The sequence below is a fragment of the Saimiri boliviensis genome, chromosome 2 (assembly GCF_048565385.1).
Source record: "Saimiri boliviensis isolate mSaiBol1 chromosome 2, mSaiBol1.pri, whole genome shotgun sequence".
Classification (NCBI taxonomy): domain Eukaryota; kingdom Metazoa; phylum Chordata; class Mammalia; order Primates; family Cebidae; genus Saimiri; species Saimiri boliviensis.
The window spans coordinates 114355737-114367930 of record NC_133450.1 but is presented as its reverse complement, the minus strand read 5'-3'; the positions used below and the strand labels follow the sequence as shown (position 1 = coordinate 114367930).

At 42.1% G+C, this 12194-nt stretch overlaps 1 protein-coding gene across 1 annotated transcript in view; it reads right to left on the bottom strand.

The window, feature by feature from the left end:
- Positions 1 to 1601: 1601 nt before the first annotated feature.
- The window catches only part of GPR176 (G protein-coupled receptor 176), a 130042-nt gene continuing 119449 nt past the window's right edge, over positions 1602 to 12194 (bottom strand). Inside the window, exons 2-3 of the mRNA XM_003935726.4 lie at positions 9841 to 10093; positions 1602 to 4866 (exon numbers count right to left, since the gene is read on the bottom strand). Of these exons, the coding sequence (XP_003935775.2) occupies positions 3744 to 4866; positions 9841 to 10093 (1376 nt within the window). The 3' untranslated portion in view covers positions 1602 to 3743. The remainder of the gene's footprint in view (positions 4867 to 9840; positions 10094 to 12194) is intronic.

The window sequence follows — 12194 nt, the reverse complement described above, 5'->3', positions numbered from 1 at the left end:
AATACGGTCATTGAGTGCATTCATATTCAGGTATGGCCTACAGGTTTGTGGCCAAGGTGAACCTTCATTTAACATCCTATTTTTTTCTTTTTCTTTTTTTTTTTTGTTTTTTTTTTTTTTGTTTGTTTGTTTTTTTGAGACAGCGACTTACCAGGCTGGAGCCCAGTGGCGCAGTCTCCACTAACTGCAACCTCTGCCTCCCAGGTTCAAGCGATTCTTCCGCCTCGACCTCCCAAGTAGTTGGGACTACAGGTGCATGCCAAACACCTGGCTAATTTTTGTATTTTTAGTAGAGACAGGGTTTCACCATGTTGGCCAGGATGGTCTGGATCTCTTGACCTTGTGATCCACCGGCCTCAGCGTCCCAAAGTGTTGGGATTACAGGCGTGAGCCACCGCACCCAGCCCATCCTATTTTTTTCAAGTGAGAATTGTCTAGTTAAGAAATACTCTTGGTTTACAGAGTTATTTTTTCTTCAGGGAAGGTAATAGTCCCTTGGCATTATGTATTACCCCAAAGTATCATCATTAGGAATATTAATTACTGTTAGAGTAACTAGTGAAAAGACCTATCTATAGTTTTCTAAGAATATTCCACATAAGCTGCTAGCCCCTTTATTTTTTACATAATGTGAAAGCACTAATGCTGATATAGTTGTACTCTGTGCCAGGCACTGTGCTTAACAGATCATCTCATTTAATCCTAGCAGGTGCTCCATGCCTCACTTGAACTCCTTGAAAACAGAGGTTGAGATGAGGGCTTTGTGCAGGTAGTATATATGGGAGGTGATCCTTGAGGGTGTGAATGAAGGCTGCAGAAAGTGAGTCAGAGAATGAGAAAGTAGAGTCAATGTAAGGACGTATTATTTAAGCACCATGGTGGGCCACAGGGACTTAACTCTGTGTCATGACCTCTTGAGAACTGGACAGAGGCCTCCCACAATTGTCCAGCAGGACAGGAAGCAGGGGTATTTATCCAATGGTTCCCATGCCCCACAGGCCAAGGATTATTCCCAGACACAGAGAGCTCAGCTTGCAGGGAAGTGAGTAGTTGCCGCCAGCAACAGCCCACTGTCGACACAGCTATAGTCATAGTGGAAATATGTGAGCAGGGGCAAGAGAGGCTTCTGACACAATTATTATCCTGCCATTTTACAGACAGGAAACTGAGGTACATGGAGGTTACTTCATCCTCCCAAGGTCATAGGCTGGTCAGTGGTGGGACCAGGATTTGAACATAGGCAATCTAACCTGAAAGCTCATGGCCCTAACCACTGTGCTCCTGACCTCCCACAGAAGGGATGATGACCGCTGCACTCCAGGCTTCCCTCGTGTAGCTCCGCCTAGGGATTTGGGTGTCCATCACCAACTCAGTCTGGAATTAGTCCTGGTGATATCTCTTCAAATGTTGCATTTCCTCCATACGGAATTTATTTTCTTTTAGTTGCAACAACACAAGAAAATGCTACTGAAATGCTGCATCTGCATTCATGAGAAAACAAATAAATAAATATATCATCTGAGACCATGTAGGAAGAGATAGGTTCCAACAGTATACCACTCAAGGGAAAGAAAAAGGGGAGAAAATATAGCTCATACAACTTTTCTTGAGTTCAGAAACTGCTTTTCAATTTTTTATTAAAATGTTATTCTTCAAAGAGTATAGAAATACACCTGGCAATGACCTGTTAGAAGTCAGCCATCTGCTTCAAACATACATAAGGAACATACCCAAACAGATTCTGCCTCAACAAAATTTATTAAGGTGTATACATACAGTATATTATCAGAACAACACCAAAGTGGCTACAGTTGACAGATTCTCCTAAAGTGGAAACTATTTTCCTACAGATTATTATTCCCCTTGATACAAGTTGTAATGACTGTGAAAGTTTTGAAAGATAAGCTTGAAGGGGCCACAGCGTTGATTATGAGGGCAAGGAGCTATAGACGCCATGCACACAGGGCCCAGGAGGCAGCGGAGCCGCAGGAGGGCGTGGCAGACCCGTTTCTGCTGTGAGGAGACCAGCACAAAGAGGAAAATGGTTCTTCTCCAGGGGAAGGGTCTTTGGGTTCACATTCAGGAAACACAAGACACCACACCCGAGAGAAGAAAGGAAAACAAAACTCCCTACAGAGTCTGGGCTCCCTCCAAGAGACGAGAGACCGGGCCAGTGTGGTCAGAAGAGGGGACTTGTTGAGATGTGGAAGTTTGCTGGTGAGGATTCCTATCACTTCCCTTCAAGCTTGCTCAAGGCACCAGACTAGCTCCCCTAAGTGCCAGGAGCAAGAATAAAACACCCTAGAGAGAAGAGCAGAGCTGGCACTTGGTTCGTCCTTACTAAGAGTGAAGTGTTATCTGCGGTTCTAATTCAAGCTGGTGAAATCCACTCCAGGAGGGTCCAAAATTGCCTGTGAGGCTGACCAGCTGAGGACACTGCCCTCCTTCTTTTACCCACTCTGGCTCCTACTAAGACAGGGAAGGAGAAAGTGAAGAGCTCATCTGGGCCAGATGTTGCCTTGGCACTCTACAATAATTATTTCTCCCTGTTCTGTTCCTCCTCTTTGTCCAAAATTAAGAGAGAACCACAGTTGTACAAACAGACTGAAAAAGAGACTGGCCACACCTGAGTTCTAGAGTCTTCCTTGGAATGAAACCATCTTTGCCAGATTCTTCCCAACCTCTTGGGCAGAATCACCTTTCCAAACCAGGCCTTTTCAGTTTGATGTTTCCAAAGGACCTAGCTTACACTAACTCCATTTTTAAAATACCTTTTAATTCTCGAAGTTTGCATAAGATGATTTTTTCAATATACTTGACTCATACTCATTGTTACATAGCACCTTTCATGTGAGATCAAAGGGAAGAGAAAAAAACTACAGTGCCATAGGCATCCCTCAGTCTATCTTCTCCCCCATAAGCTTCTCTCTCATTTGTTGAGAAAACACAATTTAAGGTGAAAGACATAGCAAAGGATTTTCAGTGTTTTGCAACCAACACTGACCCTGACTGGAGGGTGTAGGTGTATCTCTGAGGTACTGGTGATGCCAAGGGAAAATCAGAATTATCAAGGATGAAATATCTCCCTTACTCCCAGGCACATCTATTGTCTATCACAGGTGTGGAATCGTCATCCCTTACCTACATCCCAGTGAAAGAGATGAAGGGTATCGGGAGAAATGGTGAGAAGTCATATGACTGGGGCTTCCAGAGAAATGGCGTAAGATGCCAAATCCCTATCTTCTCGATATATAACGTTTGATATGTTTAAGTTAATCAAACAGGCATTTTCTCTGCGGCTACCCTGCTCCATAATTATCTTAGAATTCCCTTAGAGCGTCCCTGCTCCTTGTGAGCTCTAAAAGTATTCTCGCTGTGTGTTCTCTGTGGAGCCCAGGGAAGTGAGGCATCCCCAGAAAATGCACATGGAGTACCCACCTGAAGACCCATTAAAAACTGCCCAGCTCTTGTCCCCACGGGGAATAATGTGGACGTCACTAAGGAAATGGATCACTGAGATAGATATATATATATATACTCCCTCAATAAAGAGGACACTGGATTTTACATAGATTTCCCTATCATTCAAAAGCATCTGGCCCATATTGGAGGAATCAACTCACAATGAGTTGCAAGGAGATCATACAATCATATGGCCACAGTATTCCCACCCTCTGGTGGGAATAGTCTAGAGAGTGGGAATATGGAAGCTCTCTGTTGCTTCCAAGAATTTACGATCCTTGCTAGGAATCCACCTTTGGAAAAATGCTCACTTTATTGTTTCTGCTCATCTTCCGCTCCACCCTGCCTACCTTGGGCACCTTTGTCTGGATCAGCTCTTCTGGGGTGTTACCCAAGGGGGGAAGCAGCCGCTTCTTGCTGTTTCGGGTTTCTGAGAGCCACTGAGGAGGCAACTCAAAAGGCCCAAAGCCAAACTGCAGGGAATACTTATCAGAGAATGTTTCAGGTTCCACAGGGGCTGCTGGTGCCACCTGGGATACAGAGTCCACTGTGCCCAGGGGTGGGGCAGAGGGTGCAAACTGTGGCCCCTGCTCTCCCTCCAGGCAGGTGCTAAATATCTCCTTGGCCTGGAAGTCAGCTGAGCCAATATACTTGGCCTCACTCTCTTCCTCATCCTCTGTGGGCTTAAAGATCTGCTGCTGCCCAATGTGGAACATCTCCAGGAGCTGGCTGCCTGAACGTATGCTGGGTTCCAGACTGGCCTCAGCCAGGCCGCTCCCGGTACTGACCACATTACGGCGACTGTACCGGTGGTGTAGTTGCACCAGGGTCCCTATCAAGCACTTGCGGACAGATTTGTTCACAGTAAGAAAAAGAACAGGGTTTGCCAGCAGGGAGACTTTGGGCAGCCAAATGGCAGTGAGCAGCAAGAAGACGGAGGTGTCGGGAACATTGAGCACGGTCTGGTAGACGACCAGGGTGGCGTAGGGCACGCTACACAAGATGAAGACCATCACCATGGAGAGCAGGGTGGCGTGCAGCTCGGCCTCCCTCTGGGAGGCATAGGGGATGGAGATGGTGTTCTGTGGGGTCCGGAGCGCTGCTATGATGACCTTCTTCTTCTGGCTGGCACTCAGGGCCCTTCGGATCAGTATCAAGAAGAGGAACACCACCGCCACAGGCACAATGACTGTGGTGATGTTATACACCAGAACATACACCAGGTGGCCCAAGGAGTTGCTCCAGACTTCTGTGCAGGTGGATGTGGCATAGATGTCGGCCACATTGGTCACTGCAAACACAGGAACGCTGGCCACCACGGCATGGGCCCAGATGTACATCACCAGTTCACGGGACTTGGCATCAGATATTTTCCTCTCCAGCGGATAGAGGACTGAATAGTACCTGTAAGATACACAAACAAAATTAATTCTGCAGAAGACACTTTTTAAGTTAGGGGAACCTATATCACCAAAAGTAGATGAGAGGGAAGAAAGGTAAAGTTCTTTTATTCACCCTAAGACTGAGAAACACTAGGGGAATCCAGGAAGCCAGACCTTAAGTTTTGAGGACTTTGCAAGTGCAATGAGAAATACTGCTAGACCTTTAAAAACCTTTCCAAAAGAGCAGAGGAAAGCCTTGTCTTCGTGAAGTACTACAGGAAAACAAGTAAACAATTTCAATTCATAGCTAGCTTTATAGTTTTTGCTACCAGGATGAAATCTCAAAGCGTGCCCTCAATATAAAAGATTTCTCCATCTGCTGTAAAGATATCTACTTTTCAATCTGAGCGTAAAGGGTAATTGGTAAAAATTTTACATGGGCTAAAGAAGCATTAGGGCAATTTTCAAAGCTATCAACAGAAATAAATTTGTCTACACATATATCTAAAGCAGATTTATGCCACAGTCTGGATATCATTAGCAATTAAAGCTGTTCAGGTCAGAAGAACCCAGTATGAAGAACGGACTCTGATAAGAGTCCATTGATTTCCACAAAAATCAATTTAGCTGGCAAAAGTTATGTCTGCTCAATAGCCATTGCTCCCATAATAATTACTCAGTAACCCTAAAGGCAATCAATAACTCCAAAATGCCTGCACATTAGATTTTTGTTAAAATCAGATGAGACACTGTTTTTCCTTCCAAACTTTAACTTGATCATTCTGTAACCACCTAAACAGAATTCTAAAAGCACACTGTTTCAATATCACCAGTGATTTGAGGGAACTGAGTAAGTCTTCAGACCCTAGAAACACAGCTGTCCTAAAAGAGCTGCCACTAGCTGTCAGAGATATGGTCAGTTTCATCACATTTGCTTGGCCGTATCTGTGCAGTCAGTTAATGCTGGGGTTGACCTTACAACCTTAGTGACACCTATTCACTCATAGGGCAAGGTAAGCAGGCAAGCCTTCCAGTAACAAGTACGTGTGTGTGTGTGTGTGTGTGTGTGTGTGTGTGTGTGTGTGTGATGGAGTCTCACTCTGTCGCCCAGGCTTGAGTGCAGTGGCACAATGCAGCCTCACTGCAGCCTCTGCCTGGTTCAAGCCATTTACCTCCGAATAGTTCAAGCCATTCTCCTACCTCGGCCTCCCAAGTAGCTGGGATTACAGGCAGGCACCACCAAGCCTGGCTAATTTTTGTATTTTTAGTAGAGACAGAGTTTCGCCATATTGGCCAGACTCATCTCAAACTCCTGACCTCTCAGTTGATCCACCCGCCTCAACTTCCCAAAGTGCTTGGATTATAGACATTAGCCACCATGCCCAGCCTCCTGTAACAGGTACTTCTGAGCATCACCTATGCACCAGGTCCTGTGCCAGGCACTGGGTTATGAGAATGAAAAGACATAGGGATGTCTCTAAATTCAACAGGGACAAAGATGCACACACTAACAATTACAAACAAGGAGATGACAGCTCTACTAGAGACAGGCACAGGCAGCACCTAAAGCCACCTGGGAAAACAGCAAGAGAAGGAGGCACTGTGGTGGAGTCTGGCAGGGGGACCAGCTGAAGGGGAACATTCCAGGCTGAGAGATGCAAACACAATAGTGACCATGGACAATTAGGAAAGGAGGGAGCATGGTAAGATGTATTCTAGATTTCTTTCTGGGAGGGGGAAAAAGAGAAAGAAGTGCATAAGTGAGGTATGCTGCCCAGGATAGAGTGCAATGGCATGATCTCGGCTCACTGCAACCTCTGCATCCTGGGTTTTAGCGATTCTCCTGCCTCAGCCTCCCAAGTAGCTGGGACTACAGGCGCCCATCACCGTGCCTGGCTAATTTTTGTATTTTTAGTAGAGACAGGGTTTCACCATCTTGGCCAGGCTGGTCTCAAAGTCCTGACCTCATGATCCACCCACCTGGGCCTGGGATTACGGGCATGAGCCACTGCACCCAGCCTGAATATAGTTTTCTAATCACAATACAGTAAATATGTGATGCCCCCACCCCTACACATGAATACATGCTTAGGAATTCACTGGCTCTGTCTTCCATTTGCTCACAGATATGTAACAAACTCAGGCTTACATTAATTTCCAGTCCCGCTATGCGTTGGGGAACAGACTGCAACACAAGCACACAGGCTCACTATAAATCATTTCCTTAGTGTGTGCATCTCTAAAAGGTGACACAAAAAGTGTAGATGACCTCCCAATTAACTTGCTGACTTAGTGCCATGAAACGAATAGCTCTGAAAGAAGTGAAAGAAAAGACTGTCTTTTCTTCTTCAGGTGCACATGCTGATGTGTGCAAGTAATTTGTATCTGTGAATAACAAGAATTTACCAGCCCTGTTTTTCTACTAAAAGGATTTGTTTTACTTTTTAAAATTATAGTAAAATTACAATAGTTTTTCTGCTGGAAAGAAAATAAGAATTTCTTACTGTTTTCATATCTCTTTGTCTAAGACCAAGGGCCCAGAAATAGCCCACAGGGATTATTGCATTGCTTCCAAGTATAACAGCAAACTGTTCAGAATAATGTATTCCTTCTTATTGAATCTTATTAAAAAAAAAAAAACTTTCAGGATTTATAGCAGCATTACTCACAATATCCAAAAAGTAGAAACAACCTAAATATCCATCAACTGGTAAATGGAGAAACAAATTTGGTATACTCCTAAAATTGAATGAATGTATTATTTGGCAATAAAAATGAATGAAGTACTGTTACATTCTGCAACATGAACTTTGAAAACATACTAAGTGAAAGAAGCCAGACACAAAAGAACATACATTGCATGACTCCACTTACAATGCAATGTCCAAAAAAACCAAACATATAGAAACAGAGAGTAAATTCATGATTGCTTAGGTCTGGGGATGGGCATGTAAGTTTCTTTGTGAGGTAATAGAAATGTTTTAAAATTATATTGTGACAATGACCGTACAACTCTATAAATATATTAAAATTCATTGACTCATATACTTTAAATAAGTAAATTTTATCATATGTAAATTATATCTCAGTCCAGAATATCAAACTGAAGTACCAGAGCAGGTACTCCTGGGGGCATTCAGAAGGACACTGAACACAAAATGGTCCAACATAAAACATATTAGCGCACCCACCAGAAGTACACTTGAGGAAGGACTCTGATTTCACTCTTGTCTTCCACACCTTGGAAATAAAGCCTTGGGAATAAAGTGTAACAGCACTTTCCAGATATGCAGCAATAGAAGAGACATGCAACATCACCATAAAGCAGGTGTGGCAAATTGGCATTTCAGGGCACACATTCATCTTTCTGAAGGGATTTGGATGAACAAATAATACTTTTTGAAAAAAAACTAATTGCCAACATTTTAAAATAATGAAATTCTAGATTTTTTTAATTCGTCTTCTGAAGAAAGAAAAAAGTCCTGCCCACTGAGTTTAGATTCTTACAAAGCAATTATTAGCAACTGCTGAGGGGCTGATCCCCATGAACAGGAACACGGACACACACTTCACGTGCCACAATTGCAACCTGGCCTGTTGTCACTTGACTTCGTCACCTGCCTTGTTTGGCTCCATGAATGGTGAGATTCCAGTCCCTTCTAAAGAGCTGGAGTGGCTCCCAGAAGATCTGATGGTAACATGATTGCAGACAATATATCAAAGGAAGAATGTGCCATCAGAAGGGAAGCCTGAGAAAGAGAGGCAAATATTGGTGCAGTGCATCCTATCACAGGCCATAATAAATCACTTAATTCTTTCTACTGCTCTGGAATCTGAGGCTCAGAAAGTTTAAGCAGCTTTACCCAAAGCCATTCAGCTAGAAAGCTGTGTAGGCAGGACTCAAAGCCAGGCTTCTAGTTCCAGCATCCATTCTCTTAAACAGAACCGCAATGACTTCTCCCAGTATGCCGGGAGCTTCGTGTGACTCTGTGTCCCTCCATGCTGACGGCATCAGGCAGCTGAAGAAATCAAGGTCCTTGGCCTGAGAGGCTGAAATGACTCTATAGATGCGTTCTACAATCAATACCCTCACAGGTCATTAAGGTATTATGTTTTGAATGGACAAAGAGCTCTAAATTTTCAAATTAATCTAAAATGTTGTTAAATTTTAACATAGGATATAAAATCAGAATAGCCAGCACCTTCCTTTCAGCATTGTTTCCTCTCTGTTAATCTTGAAGTCAGAAACACTCATGGACGTAAAATACTTTTCAATTCTTGTTTGTTTACTTAATTCAATTCTCTAGAATATATTATCTAAACTGTATTCATGAAGCACTAGCTAAAAAGGAGAAAGGCAGGAATTTGTTGATTATGAGATCTATACACAACTTTGATAAAATTGATCAAATTATGCAGAATGGCAGTAACCAAGATGTAAGGTTCACTTCCAAATGAACATCCTTTCAAAGAGAATGGGAAGAGAAAACAATCACCACTGCAATATGAAGCCTTGGAAATACATCCTCCAGAAGAATTCTGGTGTTACCTGGCCAGATCCAAATGGACCATCTAATCATTTGTTAAATAACCACTGAATCATTCCCTCGTTCTTTCAGAGATGTTCCATACTGCATCAAAAACGCCTAATTGCAGAATTATCAATCAGATGAACAATATACTGCAAATTGCAACACAAATACCACCAATTGCAACCAAGCTAAAGTGACCCTATGATCTCGCAGCTCTACCCAGCATCCTCACCAAGGAACTCCCACCCCCAGGTCTTCTCTCAGTGGTTCTATTTTCCATGGCTGTTGCTAAATCAACCTGTCTTTTGTGAGGCATCTGTTTTGGACATTTATTCCCTTTCTGTTGATCACAAGCAGACTAAAAACCAGTATTTGGAACACTGACTACTCATCATTGCTTCATGATGCCAATATTTTAATATAACTTAAAAAAAAAAAGTTAGCTCCTTATTACCTGATCTTACCTGTCCAAAGCAATAGCAGGGAAGCTGAGGATGGTCACAGAGCAGAACACTTTGTGCAAAAATTTGACGACCTTGCAGAAGAGCATGGTGTAGATCCACCAGCAACAGTGAGGACTGGTACTGAGGATGATGTCAAAGGGCACACAGACCAGGCTGGCACAAATTCCCGAGCAGGCCAGGTTTTTAATAAACCTGTTGGTGACAGATTTGAACACGGTTGTGCGGCAAGTTGACCATAACACCATGAAGTTTCCTGCCCAGATATGAAAAAAAATAAAATAAATTAAATAAAAATTTAAAAACCAAAAAAAGGAAAAAATACAGGTTAAAAAATGTAAAAAAAAATTTGAGAGTTGATTTCAAAAGATTTAATTTAAATCCTATTTAAATTAAAATTTAACATAGTACATGATATATTACATAGTCAATGTGAAATTATTAAATCACATATCAATAAGTCTAGGAAAAATTTTAGTGGTGAATTTATTAATTTTAGACAAAACAATATTATAGTGATGGTTTAGTCTCATCAGAGTATAAACAATTTGCTAGTTACTACTTAATCCCAGGCAGTCTGCTCTTATCAAGTTTTCCGATGACCTCCATGTTGCAAACCCTGTGATAGAAATACAATGCCACCCACACATGTCATCTTAAATTTTCTGATAGCCACGTCTTAAAAAAGTAAAGAGAAGCAGGTAAGATTTTAATAATATTTTTTATTTAACCCAACAGATCCCAAATATTTCAATATATAATGATTACATTAAAATCATTAATATTTTTTATTCTTGTTTCTGTACTAAGTATCCTGTACTAAGCCTCTCCCTATATTAGTCTACCCATTCTGGTAGTTTTCCATCAAAATGCTGATGACTCCCAAATTCATGTATCAAAGTAGGCTTCTCCTGTCAACTCCAGACTCCTTTTGCCAGATAAGCTTCTGATGCCCCTCTCAATCCCTTGAGGGATTGAGATCCATGTTCCTCAAGGGTTTACTTAATCTGATCCTACCTTCCTCATCTCCTATCTTCCCTCCCCTGGCTTGCTGGGCTCCAGCCACTCCAACCTTAGTGTTTCCTGAAGCACATCAGGGCTAATCCTGCCTCAATGCCTTTGTACACGCATTTTTTTTTATACTGCTTAAGATGTTGTTCATATGTCTGATTACTTTAAATCCCAGTCTTAGTTTAAATGCTGCCTTGTCAAAAAAAGCCTTCTCTAACCATCATTTTATTTCAAGCACTAACTGCTCCTCCCTCTATTATGCTCCATTATCGTATCTTCTTCCTTCTTATCATAATTATTTATTTGTTGACTTGCTATCTCTCCATTTCATGAAGAAAAACTGTGTCAATCTTGTTTATTGTTATAACTCTATGCCTAGCTCAGTACCTGGCACAGAGTAGGCATGTGATAAATATTTGCTGAAAAAATGAATTTGTAAAATATTTAGACACACAGTAATCAAAAGTTCCTGGATAAGAGAACTCCTTTTGTAGTATGTGTGTCATGTAAGGATATTCTAAGTTGGCAAGCAGTTCCCAAACCTTACCATACATCAGAATAACTGTACAAGATATACTGAATCACAGAGCATAGGTATGGAACTGGGAACCTGCAACTGAAACAAGCACCTCAGTACAGTTGGCCCCCAGAATATGGTTTCTTTTAAACTACTTTTAGATAGAGTCCACAGCCCCATGGCCAGACTCTCACAGGGCACCTGTCCTCAGGAGTGCTGGGCAGCCTGCCAAGGGGTTTTATTAGCATTTACATGCTCATGAATGAGTTGTTTTGAAGCTGTTATTTCTTTAAAACCCAAGACGGCTATAATCACATTTTATCGCCATCTATTTACATGACTCTAGGCAGCATCTAGAGCCTAACCTCTTCTGCTGTTAAGAACCTGAGGCTTAAGAATCCTGTATTCTTTCCATTCTCTAAACCTCTGATCTCGTTCTCTTTCTCCTCATTTGAAACTGACTCATTTGGCTCTAAGAACCTGAATTCGGCCAATATGTCAGGAGAGAAGCACCCATACCCAATACCCGATTGGCTACACATTGAAAAATAAATGTGTGTGTGTGTGTGTGTGTGTGTGTGTGTTTGTGTCTGTGCCCACACAGCAACAAAGCAAGATGACTGTATGTTTGATTATTTAACCTCATTAGCCCTTCAGATTCTCCTTAGTGTTACAAGGCATACTAAGTAAGAATAACTCACTATATATTTAAGTAACAAATTTTCAACCTCCATATACTTTTTCCTTTAGAGATCATGTTCCCAGTCACCTAATCTCCCCTAAAAATGATCTAAGTTCTGGAACCATTCCCCTTCCCTATATATTCCCA